This window comes from Quercus robur, chromosome 7 (assembly GCF_932294415.1).
Source record: "Quercus robur chromosome 7, dhQueRobu3.1, whole genome shotgun sequence".
NCBI classification, from domain to species: Eukaryota; Viridiplantae; Streptophyta; class Magnoliopsida; order Fagales; family Fagaceae; genus Quercus; species Quercus robur.
Window position 1 is genome coordinate 42806678 of NC_065540.1, and position 21138 is coordinate 42827815.

General features: G+C 37.1%; 3 protein-coding genes across 3 annotated transcripts; 2 read left to right on the top strand and 1 right to left on the bottom strand.

Moving 5' to 3' along the window:
- Positions 1 to 1982: 1982 nt before the first annotated feature.
- On the bottom strand, positions 1983 to 3989 carry LOC126691437 (uncharacterized). The gene has a single exon (XM_050386487.1). It carries the CDS (start codon positions 3987 to 3989, stop codon positions 1983 to 1985), a length of 2007 nt encoding a protein of 668 aa, XP_050242444.1.
- Positions 3990 to 4760: 771 nt separating this feature from the next.
- LOC126693519 (pyrroline-5-carboxylate reductase) lies at positions 4761 to 11494 on the top strand. Its single transcript, XM_050389500.1, has 7 exons — positions 4761 to 5139; positions 5232 to 5280; positions 6043 to 6134; positions 6775 to 6847; positions 7974 to 8094; positions 8308 to 8413; positions 11109 to 11494. Exons 1-7 carry the CDS (start codon positions 4942 to 4944, stop codon positions 11295 to 11297), a joined length of 828 nt encoding a protein of 275 aa, XP_050245457.1. The 5' UTR covers positions 4761 to 4941; the 3' UTR covers positions 11298 to 11494.
- Positions 11495 to 11963: 469 nt separating this feature from the next.
- LOC126693518 (UPF0481 protein At3g47200-like) lies at positions 11964 to 13950 on the top strand. Its single transcript, XM_050389499.1, has one exon. It carries the CDS (start codon positions 12280 to 12282, stop codon positions 13663 to 13665), a length of 1386 nt encoding a protein of 461 aa, XP_050245456.1. The 5' UTR covers positions 11964 to 12279; the 3' UTR covers positions 13666 to 13950.
- Positions 13951 to 21138: the final 7188 nt, after the last annotated feature.

Below are 21138 nucleotides of genomic sequence, written 5' to 3' on the forward strand. Positions count from 1 at the left end.
ATAATAAATAAATACGGGGACAACGGGTCACCCTGACGAATACCCCGAGAAGGCAAAAAGGAATCCAATTTCCCACCATTGAGCAGCACAGAAATGGAAGAGGTGGAAACACAGCTAAGAATCAACTTTGTGAGGGAATCAGGAAATTTGTACAAATGAAGCATATCCCTTACCAAGTGCCACTCTAATCTATCATAGGCTTTCTCAAGGTCTATTTTGATGGCCATGTAACCCATTTGCCCTCTCTTCCCACTGATGGTGTGAATGATTTCTTGGGCAATAATCATGTTGTCCAAACCCAGTCTACCAGGCACAAAGGCCGTTTGGAGCGGAGAGATAAGGTTGGGCAGTAAGGAGCGCAATCTCTTCACTATGATCTTCGTTACAATTTTATAAACCGTGTTGCAAAGACTAATGGGCCTAAAAGCCGCCAAGCAATCCGCCCCAGGTCTCTTAGGAATTAAAGAGATCAAGGTTTCGTTAAGGTGAACCGGCATAACCGAAGTAGCAAAGATTTCTTTTACTTAATAACATTGTCCCCTACGACATTCCAACAGGCTTGGAAAAAGCCAGCATGCAATCCGTCAGGCCCTGGGGCTTTTAGGGGCTTTAAACTCCATAACCCTTCCTTAATTTCTTTGCTGGTAGGTTCAACTTCCAGCTCAGTAACATCTTCCTGGGTGAGGCCTTTTGACCAGCGGGGAATGACCCAAGGCTTCCAAGGAACACTGACACTATTGGAGGAGAAGAGACCAATAAAACCAGACCTGACAAGCTCGGCAATCTCCTGATGATCATGGACCCAATTACCCTGGTTATCCTGAAGGGAGGAAATTCTATTTCTCTTCCGTCTGATGAGAGTCGAGATGTGGAAGAACTTAGTGTTTCTATCACCTTGGATTAGCCAATTGTACCTAGATTTCACCAACCAAAATTCTTCCTCTTGCTTGAGGATATCCAAAAACTCTCTTTGCAGTTGATTCTCAAGTCTGAGCAAAGCCTCACTAGGTCTATTAGCAATGTTGGCCCGCACCCCGCACAGCCTGGCTACAACCCTGTTCTTCTTATGAAAGATATTGCCAAAAACTTCTTTATTCCAGGATATGACATCCCTAGTAAACTTCTCTACATTGGGTTTAAGGCTCAAATCCTCAGCCCATGTTGCAGTGACAAATTCAGGAAAGGCCGGATGAGACAACCACATGGGCTGGAAGCGGAAGGGTCTAATTAACCTTGTGCCACAGGGGGCCTCCAAACTAAGCAAAACAGGGCAATGGTCTGAATGGGTACGGGCCAGGTGATTAACTGAGGCTTCAGGGTACAGACCCCTCCAATCACAATTAGCGAAAGCCCTATCTAGCCTCTCTTGGATGTAATGACCCGTCTCTCTTTTATTAACCCAAGTGAACTGAGGCCCATGAAAGCCCAAATCCACCATCCCACAATTATCTAAGCAATCTTTAAAAAGCTGGACTCTCCTAGAATTCAGCGGGTTTCCCCTTTGTTTATCATTACAAGAAATAAGCTCATTAAAACCCCCCACCATAAGCCAGGGAAGTTGATGCATACTAGCAATAGAAGTAAGATTATTCCATAATAATTTACGTTAAGCTAATCTAGGACTTGCATAAATGGAAGATAAAATCCAGGTAAGATTTGAATCAAGTACCTTAACTGTGACATGTATCTCCTGTTCTGTCTTAGCAAGCTGCGTAACCTCCACCACATCTGACTTCCATAACACCTAGATGCCTCCTGAGTATCCAATGGTATTAGCATGTAACGCTCTGTCAAAAGGGAGCCTATCCGTAATGGCTTTTGCCCTCTCTCCACCCACTCTTGTTTCCATAACAACCACAATTGCAGGGGAGTGCCTATCCAGTAAATCCGAAAAAGCACTATGAAAACGGGGATTCAAAGCTCCCCTACAATTCCAAAAAATGATATTCATTGGGGAATTTGAAAGGATCACGGACTCTGCTTCATGCAGATTCAAAGCCTCCGACCTGAGCAGACACCTCTATCCCATCTCCCTCAGCCGTTTCCTGGGCAATTCTACCCCTTCCACCACAGCCAGCATGTGCTCCAGGATCCCCAATACTTGCTCCCGAGAGCTGACCAACAGATTGAAGAATTGAGGAACGACCTTGACCACTGCCATGGAAATCTCGTTTCCCCAACACCTCACTGCCCCTGCCTCTGCAATCCACATTTTCCTTTCCATGAAGTCTTCCACCTGACTTAATTCGTTCAAGCTTCGCTCCAGAGATAGCGACGACAGAGCTCTCCATCCGAAAATCCTTGCCTCTGCTCTGGTTGGTTTGTCCGATGGAAATATCCACCAAGGGTGGTCCCACTCCATCCATGCCGGATCTGTCAAGGGCAGAGAGCCCTCTCGGATGCTTACTGGTGTCACCGGGAAGATGAACTTCCAAGCCTCCATCTCTTCTTTGCTGTACCAGCCCCATATCATCGTTGGACTGGCTTTGATTTGCGCTAGCATCCTTGGCGACAAAACCAACACTTTTCCTTGCCTCAAGATCCCCCATTTGCACTTTTGATCTGCTTCCATGATGCTTGCCACTACGTTTAGCCTCTGCCGAATCAGAATTTCTGATTTTTTCCTTAGAACCCTTCCCCACTAAAGGCTCTTTCCCATCCGAATTATTTTTTTGGGGAGAGCTTCCACTGCCAAACTCAAAAGGGGGCAAGGGAGGTCGAGTGACAGCACGGTTTGGCTGGTTGGAAGGCTGAGAAGACCCCACGGACCTACCAGCTGATGGGACAACTCCCTGCCTGCTGCCCACAGACCCCTCAACGTCCCTTCCATCTCTCCTCGAGCTACCCACTACTCCTTGAGCCATCTCATGCACAGACCTATCAGGCGGAGCCTTTGAGGATTGCGCATAGACCCCTGATGTCATAGCATGGTTCGTAGATGGGCTATTGTCCTGGCCATGGTATCCAGCGCGACTTCCCTTATTATTGGGCCTAACATTACGTTTCCTAACAAGCATCCAAGGCCCAAACTCACTCTTACCCTCCTCATCAGCCTTTCTCGCCTCCTGCGAAACCTGGTCACCTTCATCTGTGCTAACATTTTCCATATTCAAAGACTCTGCCTCCCCATGAGCTTCCATAGTCGGAGCTTTAATCATCTGAGGACACCCGTCCTTGTGATGTCCTACCCTACCGCATGCGAAGCACAGAGAGCGCACTCTTTCATATTGAATCTCCTGAACCAACCCCTCCAAAAGGATTTGGTTTATCAACGGCTTGCCAAGGTCGATCTGGATACAGATTCTAGCATACCGTCCTCTCGCCTCGGACGCTGTGTTTGAGTCAATCCTTAAGACCGGACCGATGGCATTTCCAATCTCCTTCAGGGCGGCCAGCTCATAATACTCAAAGGGAAGCTCAGGTAGTCTGATCCAGACAGCCACAAGACTGCACGACGCCTTGGTTGGTTTGAAATTTGGTTCCCATCTCCGTAAAGATAGGAAATGTTCCCCGATAAACCAGGGCCCGCCATTAAGAACATTGTTATAATCCTCCACAAGTCCAAACCTCATGAGGAAGTAATCCTTGCCCAAGTCTACACAATCCAGCCTACCCGCCGGTTTCCAGAGACTCATAACTCGGTTTCGAAGGAAATGAAAGCCCACAGTGCGTCCAACAACTTTAACTATGAGAGCATAAGCCCACTTCGACCTGATCTGCTTCCTCATTTCTGAGGAAAGCGTCACTGCTAATAACCCACTGTGGAGACCCTCAACATCCATCCTTGGCTCGTCAGATACAGTCTCCTCAGAGTTGAGGTTAAAAGCCTGAGCAAAAGCTCCAGGCATCTCCCCTACGAGTTTGTCCTTATAGGAGATGTTTGTCCCAAAGGCAGAACCCATGGTTGCCTCCTTAACCTTCTTAGTGCTGCACTGAAGCTCAGCTTCCTCCTCTAAAGACCGCTCTCTCACAGAAAACTCACACTCCATTTTTTTCCTTTGAAGCAAAATACCATGTCATGGTAAAAACAAAACACAAATACCAATACGACAAACGAAATCCTATCTTGGATGCTACAAACTTTCCTATTGGGAGTTTGGTACTGCACTACCCAAAAAAAAAAAAGGCAAGAGAAAAAAGACCTTTTTTTTCATTAACGCAGCACTGCTTCCTCTTTCAGCAAACACACACACACTCACTCCTTATTTAAACGTGCTTGCCTTGCCTCTCTCACACTTCCATTCAAACCTCTCTCTCTCTCTCTCTCTCTTTATTTAGGTAAAATACAAATCTTCTTTCTCTCTCTTTTTATTTAGGGTAAAATACTATTTTGTTTTTTAAATTAATTTTTTTTTTCAATTTTATACTTCGTAAAAAGATTTTTTTTTAATAGTTTGGAAACAAAAATAAGAATGAAAAAGAATTAAAAAAAATAATTTAAGCCTTTAAGGATAAAAAATGATATATAAAATTTTAAATTTAAAGAAAAAAATAAAACATTTTTAATTGCGAAACGGAGAAAACTTTTTAATAGTTTAAGAAAGAAAATTAATAATTTAAAGCTTAAGAAGACAAAATTTTGGTAAAATTTGAGAATTAAAATAGTATTTTATTTATTTATTCTTTTTAGAAAGAAAGAAATAACTAATAACTAAATACAAATCATGTCATGTAAAAACAAAACGCAAATGCCAACACGACAAACGAAATCCTATATTGGATACTGCAAACTTTCCTATTGGGAGTTTGGTACTGCAATACCCAAAAAAAAAAGGCAAGAGAAAAAAAACCCTTTTTTTCCTTATAACGCGGCACTGCTTCCACTTTCAGCAAACACATACTCACTCCCTATTTAAACGTGTTTGCCTTGCCTCACTCACACTTCCATTCAAAACCACTCTCTCTCTCTCTCTTTCTCTCAGGTGAAACGACGTCGTTGCAATGGAGGCATTTCCGATTCCGAGCGATACGTACAAGCTAGGTTTCATCGGAGCAGGTAAAATGGCGGAGAACATAGCCAGAGGAGTGGTCCAATCGGGTCTCATGCCTCCTTCGCGTATCAGCACTGCACATTCCAACCCTTTTCGCCGTGATGCCTTCGAGTCCTTCGGCGTCTCCGTCCTTTCCCGAATCGACGACGTATCGTTCATTCCTCTCTCTCTATACAGAGTCTTAAGAATTTCATTCTGAGTGTTAACCTTTTTTTTTTTTTTTTTTGGTTATGGTAACAGGTGATTGAAGAAAGTGATGTGGTTATTTTCTCTGTCAAACCTCAAGTCGGTAATACTTTTTTTTTTTCACTATTAGTTTTTTGAATTTGGATTTCTCGTAGTATGATTTTATGGTGAATTTTAAGGGGTTAGAGAAATTTGGAATTAAAACGAATTGGACAATGTGAAAGTTTTTATTTTTTTATTATTATTTTTTTTTCGGGGGACACAGACAGTTTTTTGATTTTCTAGAATTTGAATTTAAGATAGTATGATATTAATATGCTGATGGGGGTTTAATAAATTTGGAATTAAAACGAAGAGAACAATTTGGGTTTTTCTGTTTTTGTATTTTAATTGATTATTTAATTTTTTGTTTCAATTTTTAAATTTTAAATTTTAGTACAATTCATGGAAATTGAAGTGCAGAAGAATATTGAAGTTGGGTCATTTTGAATTTTTTTTCTTGCTTCTTTAATTGATAAGTTACCCAGTTACTGAGTAAATTTTTGAACTGGCGAGGCCACAACTTTACTACCCTCGGGCCTTGTTTATACAGGAGAAGAAGTGTCATTTGAGTTAGAGCTCATTGGATTTTTATTTTTAAGGTAGATATAATATGAATGCTGAAGAATATTCAACGAGGTATTATTGTGAAAAAATGCTCCTCATGATTGTTTATGATAAATATACTTTCTGGTAGTAGAATGTTTGCTATTTTAGTTAAAATCAAACCACTTTTACACATATATGGATGATAAACTTCTAAGATGCTGTTGTTGTTGTGAGTTTCTTTGTTGTATATAAATTTCACCTTTTTCTGTTGTTGCAGTAAAAAAAGCTATCTTACAAGTGAAGCCATTGCTTTCAAAAAAGAAGCTCCTGGTTTCAGTTGCTGCTGGAATCAAATTGAAAGATCTGGAGGTTTGTGAAATAGAATGCTTTTTTACTCTATTCAAAATTCAGGTGGTTGGACTTTTTGAGTCTCAATATTCAAAGCTGTATGTGGGTGTCATTATATATTATTTACACTTTACAGTAAGAGCAAAAATAGAAATAGTCATTCTATCACTGTGGGTTTGCATTTGTAATCAACATCTGCAGTCAGTGTATGTACCGGAATACTATTTTGATAGGTCACAACACAAACCTTATGGCCTTTTAAGAGAGTCTCTGCCTCCTACTGGGGTACTACTTTGATAGGCTGCAACACAAACCTTATGACCTAGCAACCAGTTTCAACAGCTTTTGGTTTACAGAATAGCTTAGATGAATAAACTCAAATGAATAACAAGGCTGTGTTTATGAACCAATTTCTTGTTTTTGGTTTGGTTTTCTTTATAGTTTCAAATGTCTCTCTACACTAATACTCCTAGTTTTTAGAACGCATTCTTTTTTCCTTTCATTGTTCAATGTCATTTGTGCCCTTTGCTTCATACCTCTGGGCACTTTTATAATATTTTTGTTTTTAATAAATGCATTTGTGTTTCTGTTTTTTAATATAGTATTGAGTTCTTGATTTTCAAGCTCTATATATCTTATTGAAGAAATCACTTTCATTCAGGAATGGGCTGGTCAAAGCCGATTTATTAGGGTAATGCCGAATACTCCTTCAGCTGTAGGCGAGGCAGCAAGTGGTATCACTTTTTCCCTGATATATTTTTTTTAATAGTTAATTTTTAGCATCCTCATCATGCAAAATTTATCATGTTATGTCATGCTCATTGTTTATACCTAGTTGTAAATTATATTTTTTATTGGCTTTTCTTTAAGGCTACTCAACACCCAATGCATAGCAAGTTTGCAGGGCTGAAGTGTATTCCTCTGTTCAGTAATCATCATTCCTTTAGATTTAAAGCTAGAATTTGTCTCCTGTAAATCATAATACAAAAAACCAGCAATGGCTTTTGTGAGGGACCCAATATGACAATGTGGGAAGTGTGAGTATACTCACTTGTTCCCAATTCTTCTCTGTTTTGCTGGCTGATGCATATTCGCAGCTGTGTATTAACAAATACACCTAGCTGTGTATGGATTTTTTCAGAACCCAAGTTTGAGAGCTGAAAATCACTGAAGCTGATTATGATGGGTGCATTTGTTAAGACCCCTGTTGTTAAAAGCTTTCTTGCTATTAGGGGGTTTAGATATTGTACTCATTCTTGGCCAGTCAAAAGTATAGAATTTGTGTGAGATGAATAAGATTTGGTATACCACGTGGATTCTCATAGTTCATTTTAATTTGTCGGCCAAGCTTTTTGTCAATTTCAAAGATTATGAGGGCATAAGCCTTTAAAAACACAGTATGCCTTTCCCTTCTCCTATACTTCTTTTATCTTTTGGAATAATATCCCTAGATGATGACTGCAAATCTTTTCTAGTTTTCTTCCTATGCGCTTACTTGTGTGCTTACAAGGTATGTTAGTGCTGCGTGTGGTCTTAGTAACAGAGCAACTAATTCTTCATATGTTAAGTGGAAAAAATTAAAAAGAAAGAAGAAAAAAAAAAAAAATATAGTTTCTTGTTTGTCTTTTAGGGAAAGGGTAATTACAGTGAAACAGTTGGTTTGTTGACATATATCTTATAAAGAGGCTGAAGGTTTGATGGGGTGATGGTCATAAGAAACCTTCATTTTCCTTTGTCAGATGTATCTTTCTACTCTTCAAGTCTTGTTCCTCTTGTTTGTGTTACCTTCTTTACCTAAATGTCAAAAACTAATAGTTTCATCAAAATGGTAATGTTCTCTAATTTTCTTGCATTCGATAGTTATAAGCTTGGGAGGATCTGCAACGGAAGAAGATGCAGACATAATAGCTAAATTATTTGGATCAGTTGGCAAGATATGGAGAGGTGATGAGAAATTGTTTGATGCAGTCACTGGTCTGAGGTATGTGGCATCTATCAATATAGAATAGTACTGTTTAATACCATAGCACAGAAAACTTATGTCAGATGGTTTTGAGTATTTGATCTTAAAAGGTTCTTGAAGCAAGCAAAAATACTTGTGCACTTGCGATTATGTATTTATGTTTGAAGAGATGGAGATTTGGTCAAACTGCAATTCTTTTAACAAACCATCTTTTTTATTGAATGTGCTCAGTGGCAGCGGCCCAGCATATATATATTTAGCGATAGAAGCTTTGGCTGATGGAGGAGTGGCTGCAGGTCTACCACGAGAACTTGCTCTAGGTCTAGCTTCTCAAACTGTAAGTGCTCTTATACAAGATGTTAATTATTTTTCGATTGGTCTTGTAATTTCATTATGCTTTTACAGGAACTAGTTATTTGATCTCTTGTCAGATGCCTAGAGCTTATGCTTATGACTTATCCCATCCTACCAAAACTTTTAAATCATTAAATTATAGAGCTTCTGATCTAAATTCAACAGTTATGGATTTATGATTTTCTTAGAGCACATGCTATTTTCAGGCTGCCAGAACTAAAACTTGTATTATAGGCTGTAGAAGAGAAAAAAATCATTAGCATTTAATCATCGAAATGAAAGAACATTTTCAAATTAATATTTGGATGTCAAAATTGTTGGAATACTACCCAGGCTTATAGTTGTAAGCATTAGTTTTCTAAATTGGTGGACTGAACTACAATTTGGAATGGGTGATACTGGTTTTTATCATGTAAAATACATGACATTTGTGAAGAATGCATTATAAGGCCTCAAGAAGTTTTGCAAACTCATAAAGTTGAGAAAAAAGATATATTGGAATAGTATTTTAAAATATAAGGCATATTCTTAAATTTGGGACCAGAATTAGCTTACTTATGCTCACAAGTGCCTTACATGTGTTATGCAGCTTATGCTTTTACTAATGTTCATCACACAGTTGCATTATACTAAGGGTTTGTTTGTGAACAACTTATTTAGCTTTTGTTAAAAGTGTCTTAAAGTATACTTGTACCTTGAAAAAATTTGAAAAAAAAATGAGAAAAGGCGGGAAAAAGTGAGGTTTTAAAAATTTGTACATAAAAGCTAAAAGGTAAAGCTTAAAACTGATGCCAAACTCACCCTAAGTGTAGAAGTTCTACAAAAATAAAGAATTGTAGAAAATTTCATTGGTAACCAAATTTGACAACATAGGTCTACATGACTAAAGTAAAAAGAAAAAAAGAAAAAGAAAAAGAAATGGAGCGCCTTAACTATAGGATGAGTTGCAACATCTCCCTTAAAAATGGAAATAGCCCCCAAGCATTTGGACATGTCAATTGTGCCTGCAAGTTATATGCCTAGGGACCCTTCAAATGAGCTGAAAATATTACAAGTTGCGATGTTGCCTGTGAAATGTCCCGCGAAATTACACTTTTACTCCTACTCCCTTTCTCTATGCATCAGAAATAGTTCTATTGTTATTGGAATATCATTTTATAGTTTCAATTTGATTGCTTTCACTCCTTCGGTTGCAATAATTCTGTCAAGATATTTGTAGTTGTTCACTATAATCTCATCAAGTCTGCCAAGTGGCAAGCCACAAGTTCGCCATTGTAACTTTACCAATCTCCTTGGCAACCACTCCAAGCTTGACCTGACCCACTGTAAATCACTCATTTGCTCCTTTTCTGCTGAAAGTACCAATTTGTCGTTTTCACTGCTGCTGGAATGATGGCATCCATGGCAAGACCAGAACCTTGCCAATTCATTTAAATTGACCTCCAGATCCAAATCAATGTCACTGATTCCTTCTCCTTTGTCATTCAAAATTATTCACATCGTACTGAATCGTCACAAAATCCACCCTGGAGGGAGCATAATAGGTGAACATTTGAGGATGTGGATGGTTAGGAAGACCAGCTGCTTGCTTCTTTTAGTGGTTCTCTTTTTGACTGGTCTTGGGCATGGCAACTCACATCTAGTGACTCCCTCCATCGGTTCATTAATTCTCTTCTCTCTTGTATTTAAGGTTTTTTTTTCCTTGCTTTATCTTTTTCTTCCTTGTACTTTTTGATTTCTTTGTGCTCTTTTGCATAAAGAAGCTTTATTTATACATATTTTTCTTACCTAAAAAATAAAATAAAATCCTTGTTGACCGACTTCCCCTGTTCTTTTTGAGTGATCCCCCTCTAGAATTAGATTGCCCAACTTTCTTTCCTTGGGATTTATACAGTTTGTTGGAAACAGAAACCCATCTTTGAGATCTGCTCTTTGTTGTTGATAGTGTTGAGAGTTGGGTGGAGAGAGGAGGGACACAGCTTTGAAATTACTTTTCGATGACTAAATTGTAATTTTTTTGATAACTTTGCAATCAGTGGTGGGCTATAGAAGTGTCTTGCACGTCTTAAGAAAACTTATAGATAATGGAAATGTCAAATGGGAAGGACTTATTTATCATTTCTTGATTTTAAAAAGGGTGGGGGGGGGGGGGGGGGGGGGGTGTGGGGGTGGGAGGGTGGTCAATCACTCAGTTTTAAAGTTTAAGGGAACATTGCAACTTTTATGGTTTGGGTGGAAAATTGCAGTTTACCCAAAGAATTGTTGACTTTAAAACAACATTCCTTGGAATAGAAAACGGTAAAAAGTTACCTAATTATGGCAAGTAAAAATGTATTTATTATACCATCACTTCCAATCTTTAAACAAAATGTAGGGAAATATATGCCAACTTTTAGAATTCTCAGATCCTGATGAAGTAATGTTTGGTTGTTCAAATATCCATAACAAATGGTTTTGTTTTATCAAAGCTCGCCTGGTGCTGTGTAACTTCCCAATAGAAAAATTTATTTATATGTTCATTTATTTATGGGGGGATGGAATGATGGGATGAAGGCCCAAAGTAGTTTTAAGTAGCTTTGCTGCCCTTTTACTTTATCCTCCATATCCTCCACATCCTCCACACTTTTAGCAGGGTGTCCTTTGCTCATGGGGGGAAGTGAATTGTGTTTCCTTTGCAGGTACTGGGTGCAGCAACTATGGCCACCAAAACTGGGAAGCATCCAGGTCAGCTCAAAGATGAAGTTACATCACCTGGTGGGACTACCATTGCTGGTATTCATGAGTTGGAAAAAGGTGGATTCCGTGGAACTTTGATGAATGCAGTTATTGCTGCAGCTAATCGCAGTCGAGAACTTTCCCAAAACTAGTCATATCAACTTCTTTTCCAATTCTGGTAATGCTGTTATGCAATAAAGTCTGCAATTTATTTTAACTTAATTAATTTTTAGAATATTTGGATAGGTTAGCTCGTGGCCTCTCCTTTTGTAGTTAATGGATGTATGCATTTTTTGGCTTGCTAGTTGTCACACTCAGTTTTAGTAACTATGAAAGGGGGAATTATTTATTTTGTATAATAAGAAACCATTATACTAATTCATAAAAAAATCTTTCTTTTTGCATGACTAAAAAAAGAAAAAAGAAAAATGGAAAATGGCCTACTGTTGGATGGAACTAGTTCCGTTCCTTTTCTCCTTTCTAGTTTATACTTTCTTAAAAGTGCTGCTTCAAACAACAGGATGCTTGGTAGTAAAAATGAAAGAATGATCTTGGTATTTAAAATGAGAGAATGATACGTTAGAAAATTGAAAAGAAGTAGAACTAAACAAGTGATGCAATACAGTTTAAGGAGCAATTGGATCACCAAGATCCTTAATCTGGGCTCAAATGAAATTCTGGCGAAAAATGGAGAATACTAATTGAGACACTATTGGGCTAGCGAGCTTATCTAATTTTATTAGCGTATTTTTGTTTTGTCTAAAACCAATTTGTTTGTATGAGGATTCTTTTCTTAGCAAGGATCACTATTCTATATCAGGTACCCAAGCCATCTTGGGAATTTTGAGCTGGGTTTACACTTGAACATTCTGTTTAACGAGTGTCCTCTACTTTTTTTTCTTTCTTCAACTTTACGAAAGAAAAAAGATAGGAGGAAAGTATAAAAATGCTGCGTCATTGTGTCAATAGTATCAAGCAATGCCAAGCTTGATATGTCATTAAAGTTTATTATACGTATTCCCCCTGTAGAAGCCACCTCTTTTTAACAATTAATTGTAGTGTAGAAGCCACCTCTTTTTAACAATTTTGTAGTATTACAAAATCTAGACCTGACCATAACGAAGAAAACTTTTAATGGAAAACGAGTCTGAAATGCTGAATATTGTAGTCCAAAATCCTGGAGATTCATCTTCTGGTAGTACTGATGAGTGGTTGAATTTCATAATGGGCGATGGCTGCAACTCTGTAATCAACCAAAGGGCAAGACCGAAGATACAGAAGGTCCCAGAAATGCTTCGTGAGATTAAATCAAACGAGAAATGCTATGATCCCTTGGTGGTTTCCATTGGTCCTTACCATCATGGCTCGCCTGCGCTCCAGCTGGTGGAGAAGCACAAAATTCCAATGACACGGCAGTATGTCATGGAGAGTGGAAAAGGTATTGACGTTGTATACAGCAAAGTAGTCGAGGTGGCTGGCAATGCAAGAAAATGCTATGCTGAGAAATCAACACAAGAGTTTGACGATGACGCATTTGCTCGAATGATGTTTCTTGATGGCTGCTTCATTCTGCAATTCATGTACTGCATTGCAAAAAACAAGCGTCGAGATATGGGGATGAAGAGTCACACTATAGCATTTGTGCATCGGGACATGTTCTTGCTAGAGAACCAACTCCCTTTTCTAGTCCTCAAGGCATTGATGAGCTTGAGGTTCAAAGAAGATGAAGAGAAGGATATCATCAACAGTTTCATCGAGCATGGTCGGGCATTTCCTCCTCTAGTGACTTCGTGGCAGAAAAAGTTTAGTGGGGTTATTCCTATAAACATTTGGGGACGAAAAGCGCCTCAACCAGAGCCACCAAAGGATGAAGACTATCCTGTTCATCTTCTTGAACTCGTTCGTGCAAAGCTCATCGAAGTTCCAAATACACAAGAAAGTAGACCTCAATTAAGCAGTGATTGGTACTCCTATCGTTCGGCCAAGGAGCTTAAAGCAGTAGGAGTACACTTCAAGCCTGGTAAGATTCATCTCTATACAGATGTGACGTTTAAACCATCCTTCCTTAGTGGAAAACTCACACTTCCTCCAATCACGGTAGATGACTTTACTAAGTCTATGCTACTAAACTTGGTAGCATACGAAACATGCCCTGATGCCCCTGATGATTTTGGGGTCACTTCTTATATTTGCTTCATGGATTCACTCATTGATCATGCGGAAGACGTTATGGTGCTGCGATCCAAGGGCATACTACTAAATTTTCTAGGCAGCGACCAAGAGGTGGCAGACCTCTTCAATGCAATAGCCAAAGATTTGGTGCCCAGTCCTTATGCTTATGCTGAAGTTAAGGGGCGCATTGAAAGACATTATAGGAACAAACTCAAGATATGGATGGCGGAGTGGTTACATACGCATTTTAGTAGCCCTTGGACCATTCTCGCATTCGTTGCAGCAAGTTTTGCCATTTTCCTTAGTGTCATGCAGACTTACTACGCAGCAAACCCACCCAAAAGTTGAGAGATGCAATCATGGTATATTACTTTCCATGTACCACTGGGGGAATGTCTCGGTGAGTGATTTCTTTGTATGTATTTGCCCATTTTTCTTAGCAAGGTCAACACAATTGTCATTTAACAGTCAGTAGCTTGTTCGCGTAAGTCCTGCCATGTGAACACGAATAAACAGAACATGGCTTGGGCATCATGAGTAATTGAAATTGTGTTTATTTGTTCGTAACCTATGTAATGCCAAAATACCTCTTTAAGTGGGGCGAAATAACGAAGATAACTTATCATTGGGAGAGATTTTTGTGGTGTGTAGTTTATTAATAACGATTTGATGAATGTGTGATGTTCCAAAAAAAACCATTTTTCACTACTAATTGCATGCACACGATAATATTTATTAATTCCAAGAAAAATTAACGAAAATTGATTAATTAAACAATGAATTGATTGATTTGATATGGTGGGAATTAAATTGTTGAGATTGCATACCAAAGAGTCAAAAAAAATAGTCATAATTCGGAGGGAATCAAATTACTAATAAAATGAAAAGCTGACAAATTGAAAAGAAATAGAATATGGGAGAATTTAGACCAATTGCCGATCGACTCTTGGACCTCGCACCCAACATTTTTTCTTTAGAAAATCTGAATTTTCTTGAGTCCCACGTTGCCTAAAGACTCATCTTTGACTCCTAACATTCAATATAAATACCTTTTCTAGCATCAAATCAAAGAACACTGGAGTGCTAGTAGTTGGAAGGTTCATTTGGTGTTTTGGTCCTTTTGGTCTCAACTCACTAGAAGGGGTAGCTCAGTCCTTTCGGTCTCAAGCTATCAACTTCCTATTAATGAATCCCCCTCTCTAAAGAAGATTTACTTCTTGCTTGGAGTGCTAGTGCATGCAGATAAGGTTTCTAAATTTTTTTTCTTTTTTATTATGCCATAGTTCTTTTTATTCAAGCATCTTTCATTTTCAAGTTTTTCACATGTTCTTGATTGTTAGTATGTTAGATTTAGGTTGTTCTTATTTTTGCATGTTTTAGGATTTCAATTCAATAACATGTTCATATGCTCTTAGATTAGGGTTCAATATCACGTCACACACATGTTCACCATGTCTTTCAGTTTCATTCTTTTCAATTCATGATTGCATTCCTAGATTAGGGTTTTCACCATGCCTATCAATGTTTGTTTCAATATGCAATATTTAATCACATGTTCTTGGATGCTATAATTGTTTGAATGATGTGCTATGATTATTGCCCACCAAAGTCTAGAAGACCAGTTTCACAGGGCAAGATGGGTGCTTAAGACCTTCTAATCTTGTAACCAAACATCCGAACTTAGATTAAGGGTTAGTAGATTATGTTTTTCCCTATAATTTTCAATTTGTAAATTGTAACTAGGAATTAAAGCCATGTACTTTTCTTAGATTGTATCTAGGACCAAAACCATTTAATTTCTTGTTATTTTCAAGAGATCTATAATTTTAATTTCAAGCCATTAATAAGAGATGTGTTTTTCAAATTTTTTTTTTTTTTCAATTAAATAAGCAACAACTCCATTGTAAAATCCTTAACCTATGAGGGATGATAACATCACTAGAATCTCCAGTGTCTCTTGAGAGGTACCAAAATAACTCCCATTCACATGGGTTTGGCCTAAACATTTGAAAGGGATGAGCCAGGACGTGGTCTTTCATAGAAAGGGAGGAAGATATGAGATTTTTAGTATTTTGTTGTGGCTTTTGGCTAGTGTTTGATGGGAAATACATATGTTTAGAATAGCTAGAAAAACTAAATCCAAGAAAAAAGAAGATAAAAATGAAACCACAAAAGCATAAAATTGATGTACATAAATATTAAGACCCTTAGAGCACTAGCATTAGGCATGCTAAATGCTAAATGCTAAAATTTTAGCATTTAGCATGCAAAACACCAAAAAAACTCCCACATCAAATATTCTAAATTCTAAAATATTTAGCATTGATAAACAGTAAAATTCTAATAATAGAACTGTGCATACTGCCAATCTCACCAAGTCGTAGACCAAACCATACTGCCAATCTTGCCACTGTGCATGCTGTCGATCTCACTCTTAGATTCCGTCGCTGATATTGCTAGCCACTAATCTCGCCTAGCCACTATTGATCTCACCCAGCCTCTTCTCCCCAAGCCTCTCTCTCTCTCTCTCTCTCTCTCTCTCTCTCTCTCTCTCTCTCTCTCTCTCTCTCTCTCTCTCTCGTGGTGGTTGTGGTGTTTTTTTTGGGTTGTTGCAATGGGCTGATTTTGGTGGGTTGGGGGGTTGTAGGTTGATTTTTGTGGTTATGTTTATGGTAGCCAGTGGTGGTTAGGTTGAATATGGATTATGGTTATAGTGGTCGGTGGTTGATTTTGGGTAGTGGTTGGTGGCAATGGGTTGTGGTGGGGGATTTTGTATTTATTTATTTATATATATTGTAGGAGTTTTTAAGGTTATTTTAATGTGTTGTATATATTATTTTAATGTGTTGATGGGTAAAATAGAAAATCTGATGTAGGGTGTATAGTAAAGTGATGTGTTAAAAAAAAAAAAAAAAAAAAAAAACGTAGGCATTTGTGTATTAAATTGGAATTTAGCACAGCAAAGGCGTTGCTAGCAACAAACCCTAAGCATATGGCCTGGAGTTCTAGAAAGGGTGATAGCTTATATTATATTTAATTCAAAATTTTCATATTTATAGTTAGCTCGAAATTAGGCTTAAAAAAAAAAAAAAAAAAAAGGCATTTCAATATACCCTTACTCAATACCTAATTTTTTTTTTTTTGAAAGGACTCAATACCTAATTAAGGGTCTCCTTATGGTGAATGGTTATTGCTAATTGAAATCGTAATGTTAGTAATAGGTCTAAATGAGAACCAGTAATAATTGGCTATAATAACAATTTGTAAAAATATTGTAAAATAGTTTGTGATCATAGCATTACTCATATAATAATGCTCATGTCTAGGCAGGGGTCGGACCTTTGTCAAGGCCCTTAGAGCATTAGCATCCGGTTTCTAAAAAATATCCCATTTTATCATCTTAAAAGTTGCTTTATTTATTATACCATATCACTTTACAACACACTCAATATTTCAACTTTTATTTTACTATATAACATAATAAAATAATTTATCTACACATTAAAATAATATACAACACATTAAAAGAGAGATTCATAAGAGAGAGAGAGAGTGAATAAAATAAATTTTTTTGTGTTTACAATCTTGCTACAGTAGTTTCTAAATTTAAATGGGTGCTGTAACTAGATTGTAAAAAAAAATTAAGAACCCAAGCCCCGAAGCCCGGATAAAGCTTGCATTTTGGTGTTTAGATTTTTTTTGGGGTTTACACACCCGGTACTGACGCTCTTAGTAGTTAGCACTTCTAGTTTTACAACAACCTAAGTCACCCATGATTGATCAAGAAATAAAATGAAATTGGCAGTCAAAGTAACAAATAGTTTTAGTCAAATAGTAACTCTCTAGTGCGGCCGAAGTATTATAGCGTGTACTGGCCAGCATACTAAGCCTCTGGAAACATATTCCGGCTTCAATGCCTGCATGTTTCGGAATGTTTAGGCTTTTTAAGCATATATACTAGATTAGAATATATAAATCACTTCAGAACAGTAAAGAAAACTTTACCATGTTGACTAAAACAAAGAATTTGATTGAAAACTCGCTGGAGGTTATGCAGATTGCAGTAGTCCAAGAGAAGAAAGAAATGGAATGACAAAGAAGTTCAAGGGGAAAAAGAATTCATATGGGGAGGAAGAAATAAGATGGAGGACTAGAGAATCTTGAGAGAGATCAAAGAAGAGCAGCAAATGGCCGAAGAGTGCAAAAAGCAAGACAGTAAAGGGGTAAGGCGTGCTATTGCCTATTTGTGGATAGGATGACATGTTAATATGTTATTGAAAAAGTCTAGAACATAAAAATTATCACAAGTTCTTGCTACAATTGTGATTTGGTACAGTGTGATTAGTAAAGGAAAAAAATGGTGGGTCAACGTGTAAGTAATGGATAAGCCACTTACAACCTACTATGTCAAAGTTGTGGTAAAAAAACCATGGAATAATTTGTGATCTTATAATTATTCTATTTTATCTCTAGTAAGAGTAGACAAAATAAAAAATAAAAAATAAAAAATTGAGAATCACATCACTAACATTAATTAATAAATTATTTTTTTATGAATTGTCCACGTGCAAAACCATTGGACTAAAATTTGTTTAAATTATTATATAGCATTTGGCCTATTTTATCTTCCGTTTGAAATTTCTTATTTTTGTAGATTTTTTAAATAGTATTTATCAAAATATATAGTTTTTTTATTTTTTTTGTAATTTTTATGTTAATATGTTATAAAAATCTGAAAGCTATTTTATTTTTTATTAAAAAACTAAAAGTTAGATTATTTGGAAAAAAAAAAAAAAAAAACCTGGGACAAAAAATACAAAGTAAAACTTTTTTAAAAAAACCATGGTGCTGGGTTTGGGCCCACTTTTCTTTTAGTAACATCTGATTGGGCCCAGTTGGGCTTATCCAGGCCCAACCCTCTTTAATCTGAGTTGAATTCCTGAAGTTTTATTGGTTTGCTTACTTGGGTCCATCACCTACGCCCTTGTGGACGTTCAGCATAGGGCATGCCAAGACCTGCAAGCCCATTTGCGTTAATACCTCTCGTGTATTTGCCTTCGTTAATCTGAATCACTGCTTGGGTTATGGCTTGACCGTGGGCCTGTTTAGCTTGGGCTCACCATTGGTCTTGGGTTTGTGACAGCCCCCAAAAAAGTAACCCGGAACACTCTTTTATTGTTTAAACTTTGAAGCATGAATGAAAACATAACAGTAACACGGCACACAGTTTGGGCCAAAATGGCCCATTAGCATTAATTTTTGAAATATTTAGCAACAGAGCACTGTTTCGGAAATAATTAGGAAAATACCACTTTTCTGGTACTCGAGCTTGGTGAGCTCGAGTACCATCTTTTTATTGGTCAAACATCTTCTCAAAAAAAAAAAAAACGCCGCTATAGGGCCCGAAAACGTCACTATAGGGCTTAAAAACGCCACTATAGGGCCCCTTGAACCTGTTATGGGGACTAAAAAATATTTTGTAGGAAAACGCCGCTATAGGGCCCAAAAACGTCATTATAGGGCTTAAAAACGCCACTATAGGGCCCCTTGAACCTGTTATGGGGACTTATAAAAATTTTTTTACAGGAAAACGCCGCTATAGGGCCCGAAAACGTCACTATAGGGCTTAAAAAATGCCACTATAGGGCTCCTTGAATATGGGACGACAGTGGATTAAAAAAACATGGTACTTGAGCTCACCAAGCTCGAGTACCAGAAAAAGTGGTATTTCCCTAATTATTTCCGAAACAGTGCTCTGTTGCTAAATATTTCAAAAATTAATGCTAATGGGCCATTTTGGCCCACAGTTTTTATAGTAAAATGAAAACATAATACAGTACACAGTTATGTTGTAGGCTTGACGCAAAAGAATAATTGAATAAACAACAGTTTTATTGCGACAGTATAAACCAAACTTGCTGGGTAAATAAAGTCCCTTCTATGTGTATCAAAAGTGTACTTGGTTCTTAATTTTGTTTGAAGCGATTCATCATCTAGTAAAATGCTTTCTAGTTTCTCTTTCCTTTAGGAAATGTTGGTGCGAACTATTAAAGGTTTAATAATAGCAAAACTTTCACAAAATTGACATTATATACCAATCTTGCTGCATAAAGATGGAGGTATAACTTATAAGCCACAATTTATAGGAAAAGTGTGCACAGTTAACTTGTACAACACATACCACTCTTGCTTTAGTAAAAGTAAAAATATAGTTCTGTTTGTACTAGCTTCACATCAAACCTGTATCATATAACAAGTTACGGCTTTACGAAAGTATGTACATTTGTTTATTTGATATATGAATAAAGTTCAAATTAAATACTCGTCATATAACAAGTTACGGCTTCACAAAAGTGTGTACATTTGTTTCTTTGATATATGAATAAAGTTCAAATTAAATACTTGTGTGGGCTTTTTTTTTTTTTTTTTGATGGAATTGTGTGGGCTCTTCTATTTGGGCACTTTTAAGAGCATTTCCATCAGCTGTTTCATAAATATGCTATTTTAACACATCAAAAAGCTTACTTTATTATTTTAACACATCATTTTACAATTCAACATTCATCACATCTTCTATTTTTCAATTCTATACATTAAAATAATATATAAAAATATTAAAAAAACATTAAAAAAACCATCAATAAAAAAAAAATACAAAATAAAAACCCATCACCATACACAAACAAAAGTATAGAACTATAATAAACCCACCACCATTCACAAGCACAGCCCACCACCACCACCCATAGGTACAATTCGCCACCACCACCAACAATCCACCAGCCACCACCAACTCCCAATACTACTTAAAAAAAAATCCCCAAAATCAACACAAAACTCTTAAAAAAAAAAAAAAAAAATTTTTTTTTAAAAAAAAACAAAGAGATGAATCACCTCCATTTATGCAACCCAAATCACATGGATTCAACCCAACTCCACCACCACCCACAATCACATGGAATATATCCACAGCCAAAAAAAAAAAAAAGGCCCCAAATTTACATGCATCTCCACCAATCAACCTCATTGGTGAGGCCAAACTCCATGGCAACGACCGATCTCAATGGCAATGATCTAGGCAGAGAAAAAAGTAGAAAGAGGGAGAGAGAGATAGTGACAAGAAAAAATAAAAAATAAAAGAGAGAGAAAGAGGTGCAAAGAAAGTGATGAAAAAAAAAGGGGAGGGGGGGAGAGAGAGGTTTGAAACTACAAACTCCAACTGGGTTTTTGTTCAAAGAGAAAGTGTGAAACAAAATAGTAGTAAAATGAACACACAAAAGTGAAAGAGAAATAAAAGGGGGAAGTGAAGATGCTGGAGAAGAAAGAAGAAGAAAAAGGGAAGAGGGAGTGACAGAAGACATAAAATAAGAGAGAGAAAATGAATAAAAAAATATATTTTTTAGTATATCTATCCTACCGTTCCAAAGATGGAATAGTACAATTCATGTGTGTCAAATTTTATAGCATTTAGAACATTTCATGAGAGGGGTTTTATGGTGTTTGGTGTGCCAAATGCCAAATATTTGGCATTTGGCACACTTGATGAGAATACTCTAATGCCCTCAAATTGGAGAGAGGACCCCATAATTTTTATCAAATAGTATAACATTATATGTATTTAATAATCTTAAATAAATTGTTTTTGGTACACATTTTTCTCGTGAAAGTAATCCATATCTAGCTAAAAAGGAAGAAATATAAAATATTTAATATGTATACACACACTTTTTTTTCCCCCTTTCCTTTTGATAAATTTCTTTCTCTAGCTTGAAAAATTATTTTTGTCGCTTACTAATGAAATACAGATTGTGTTTAAACCTT

What these genes read in the sequence shown, in the direction of transcription:
- LOC126691437 (XM_050386487.1), bottom strand. Translation starts at nt 3,989, where the DNA reads ATGGAGTGTGAGTTTTCTGTGAGAGAGCGGTCTTTAGAGGAGGAAGCT.
- LOC126693519 (XM_050389500.1), top strand. Translation starts at nt 4,942, where the DNA reads ATGGAGGCATTTCCGATTCCGAGCGATACGTACAAGCTAGGTTTCATC. An exon ending in TCAAATTGAAAGATCTGGAG is followed by an intron (nt 6,135 to 6,774) that starts GTTTGTGAAATA and finishes ACTTTCATTCAG; the next exon opens with GAATGGGCTGGTCAAAGCCG. An exon ending in TAGGTCTAGCTTCTCAAACT is followed by an intron (nt 8,414 to 11,108) that starts GTAAGTGCTCTT and finishes TTTCCTTTGCAG; the next exon opens with GTACTGGGTGCAGCAACTAT.
- LOC126693518 (XM_050389499.1), top strand. Translation starts at nt 12,280, where the DNA reads ATGGAAAACGAGTCTGAAATGCTGAATATTGTAGTCCAAAATCCTGGA.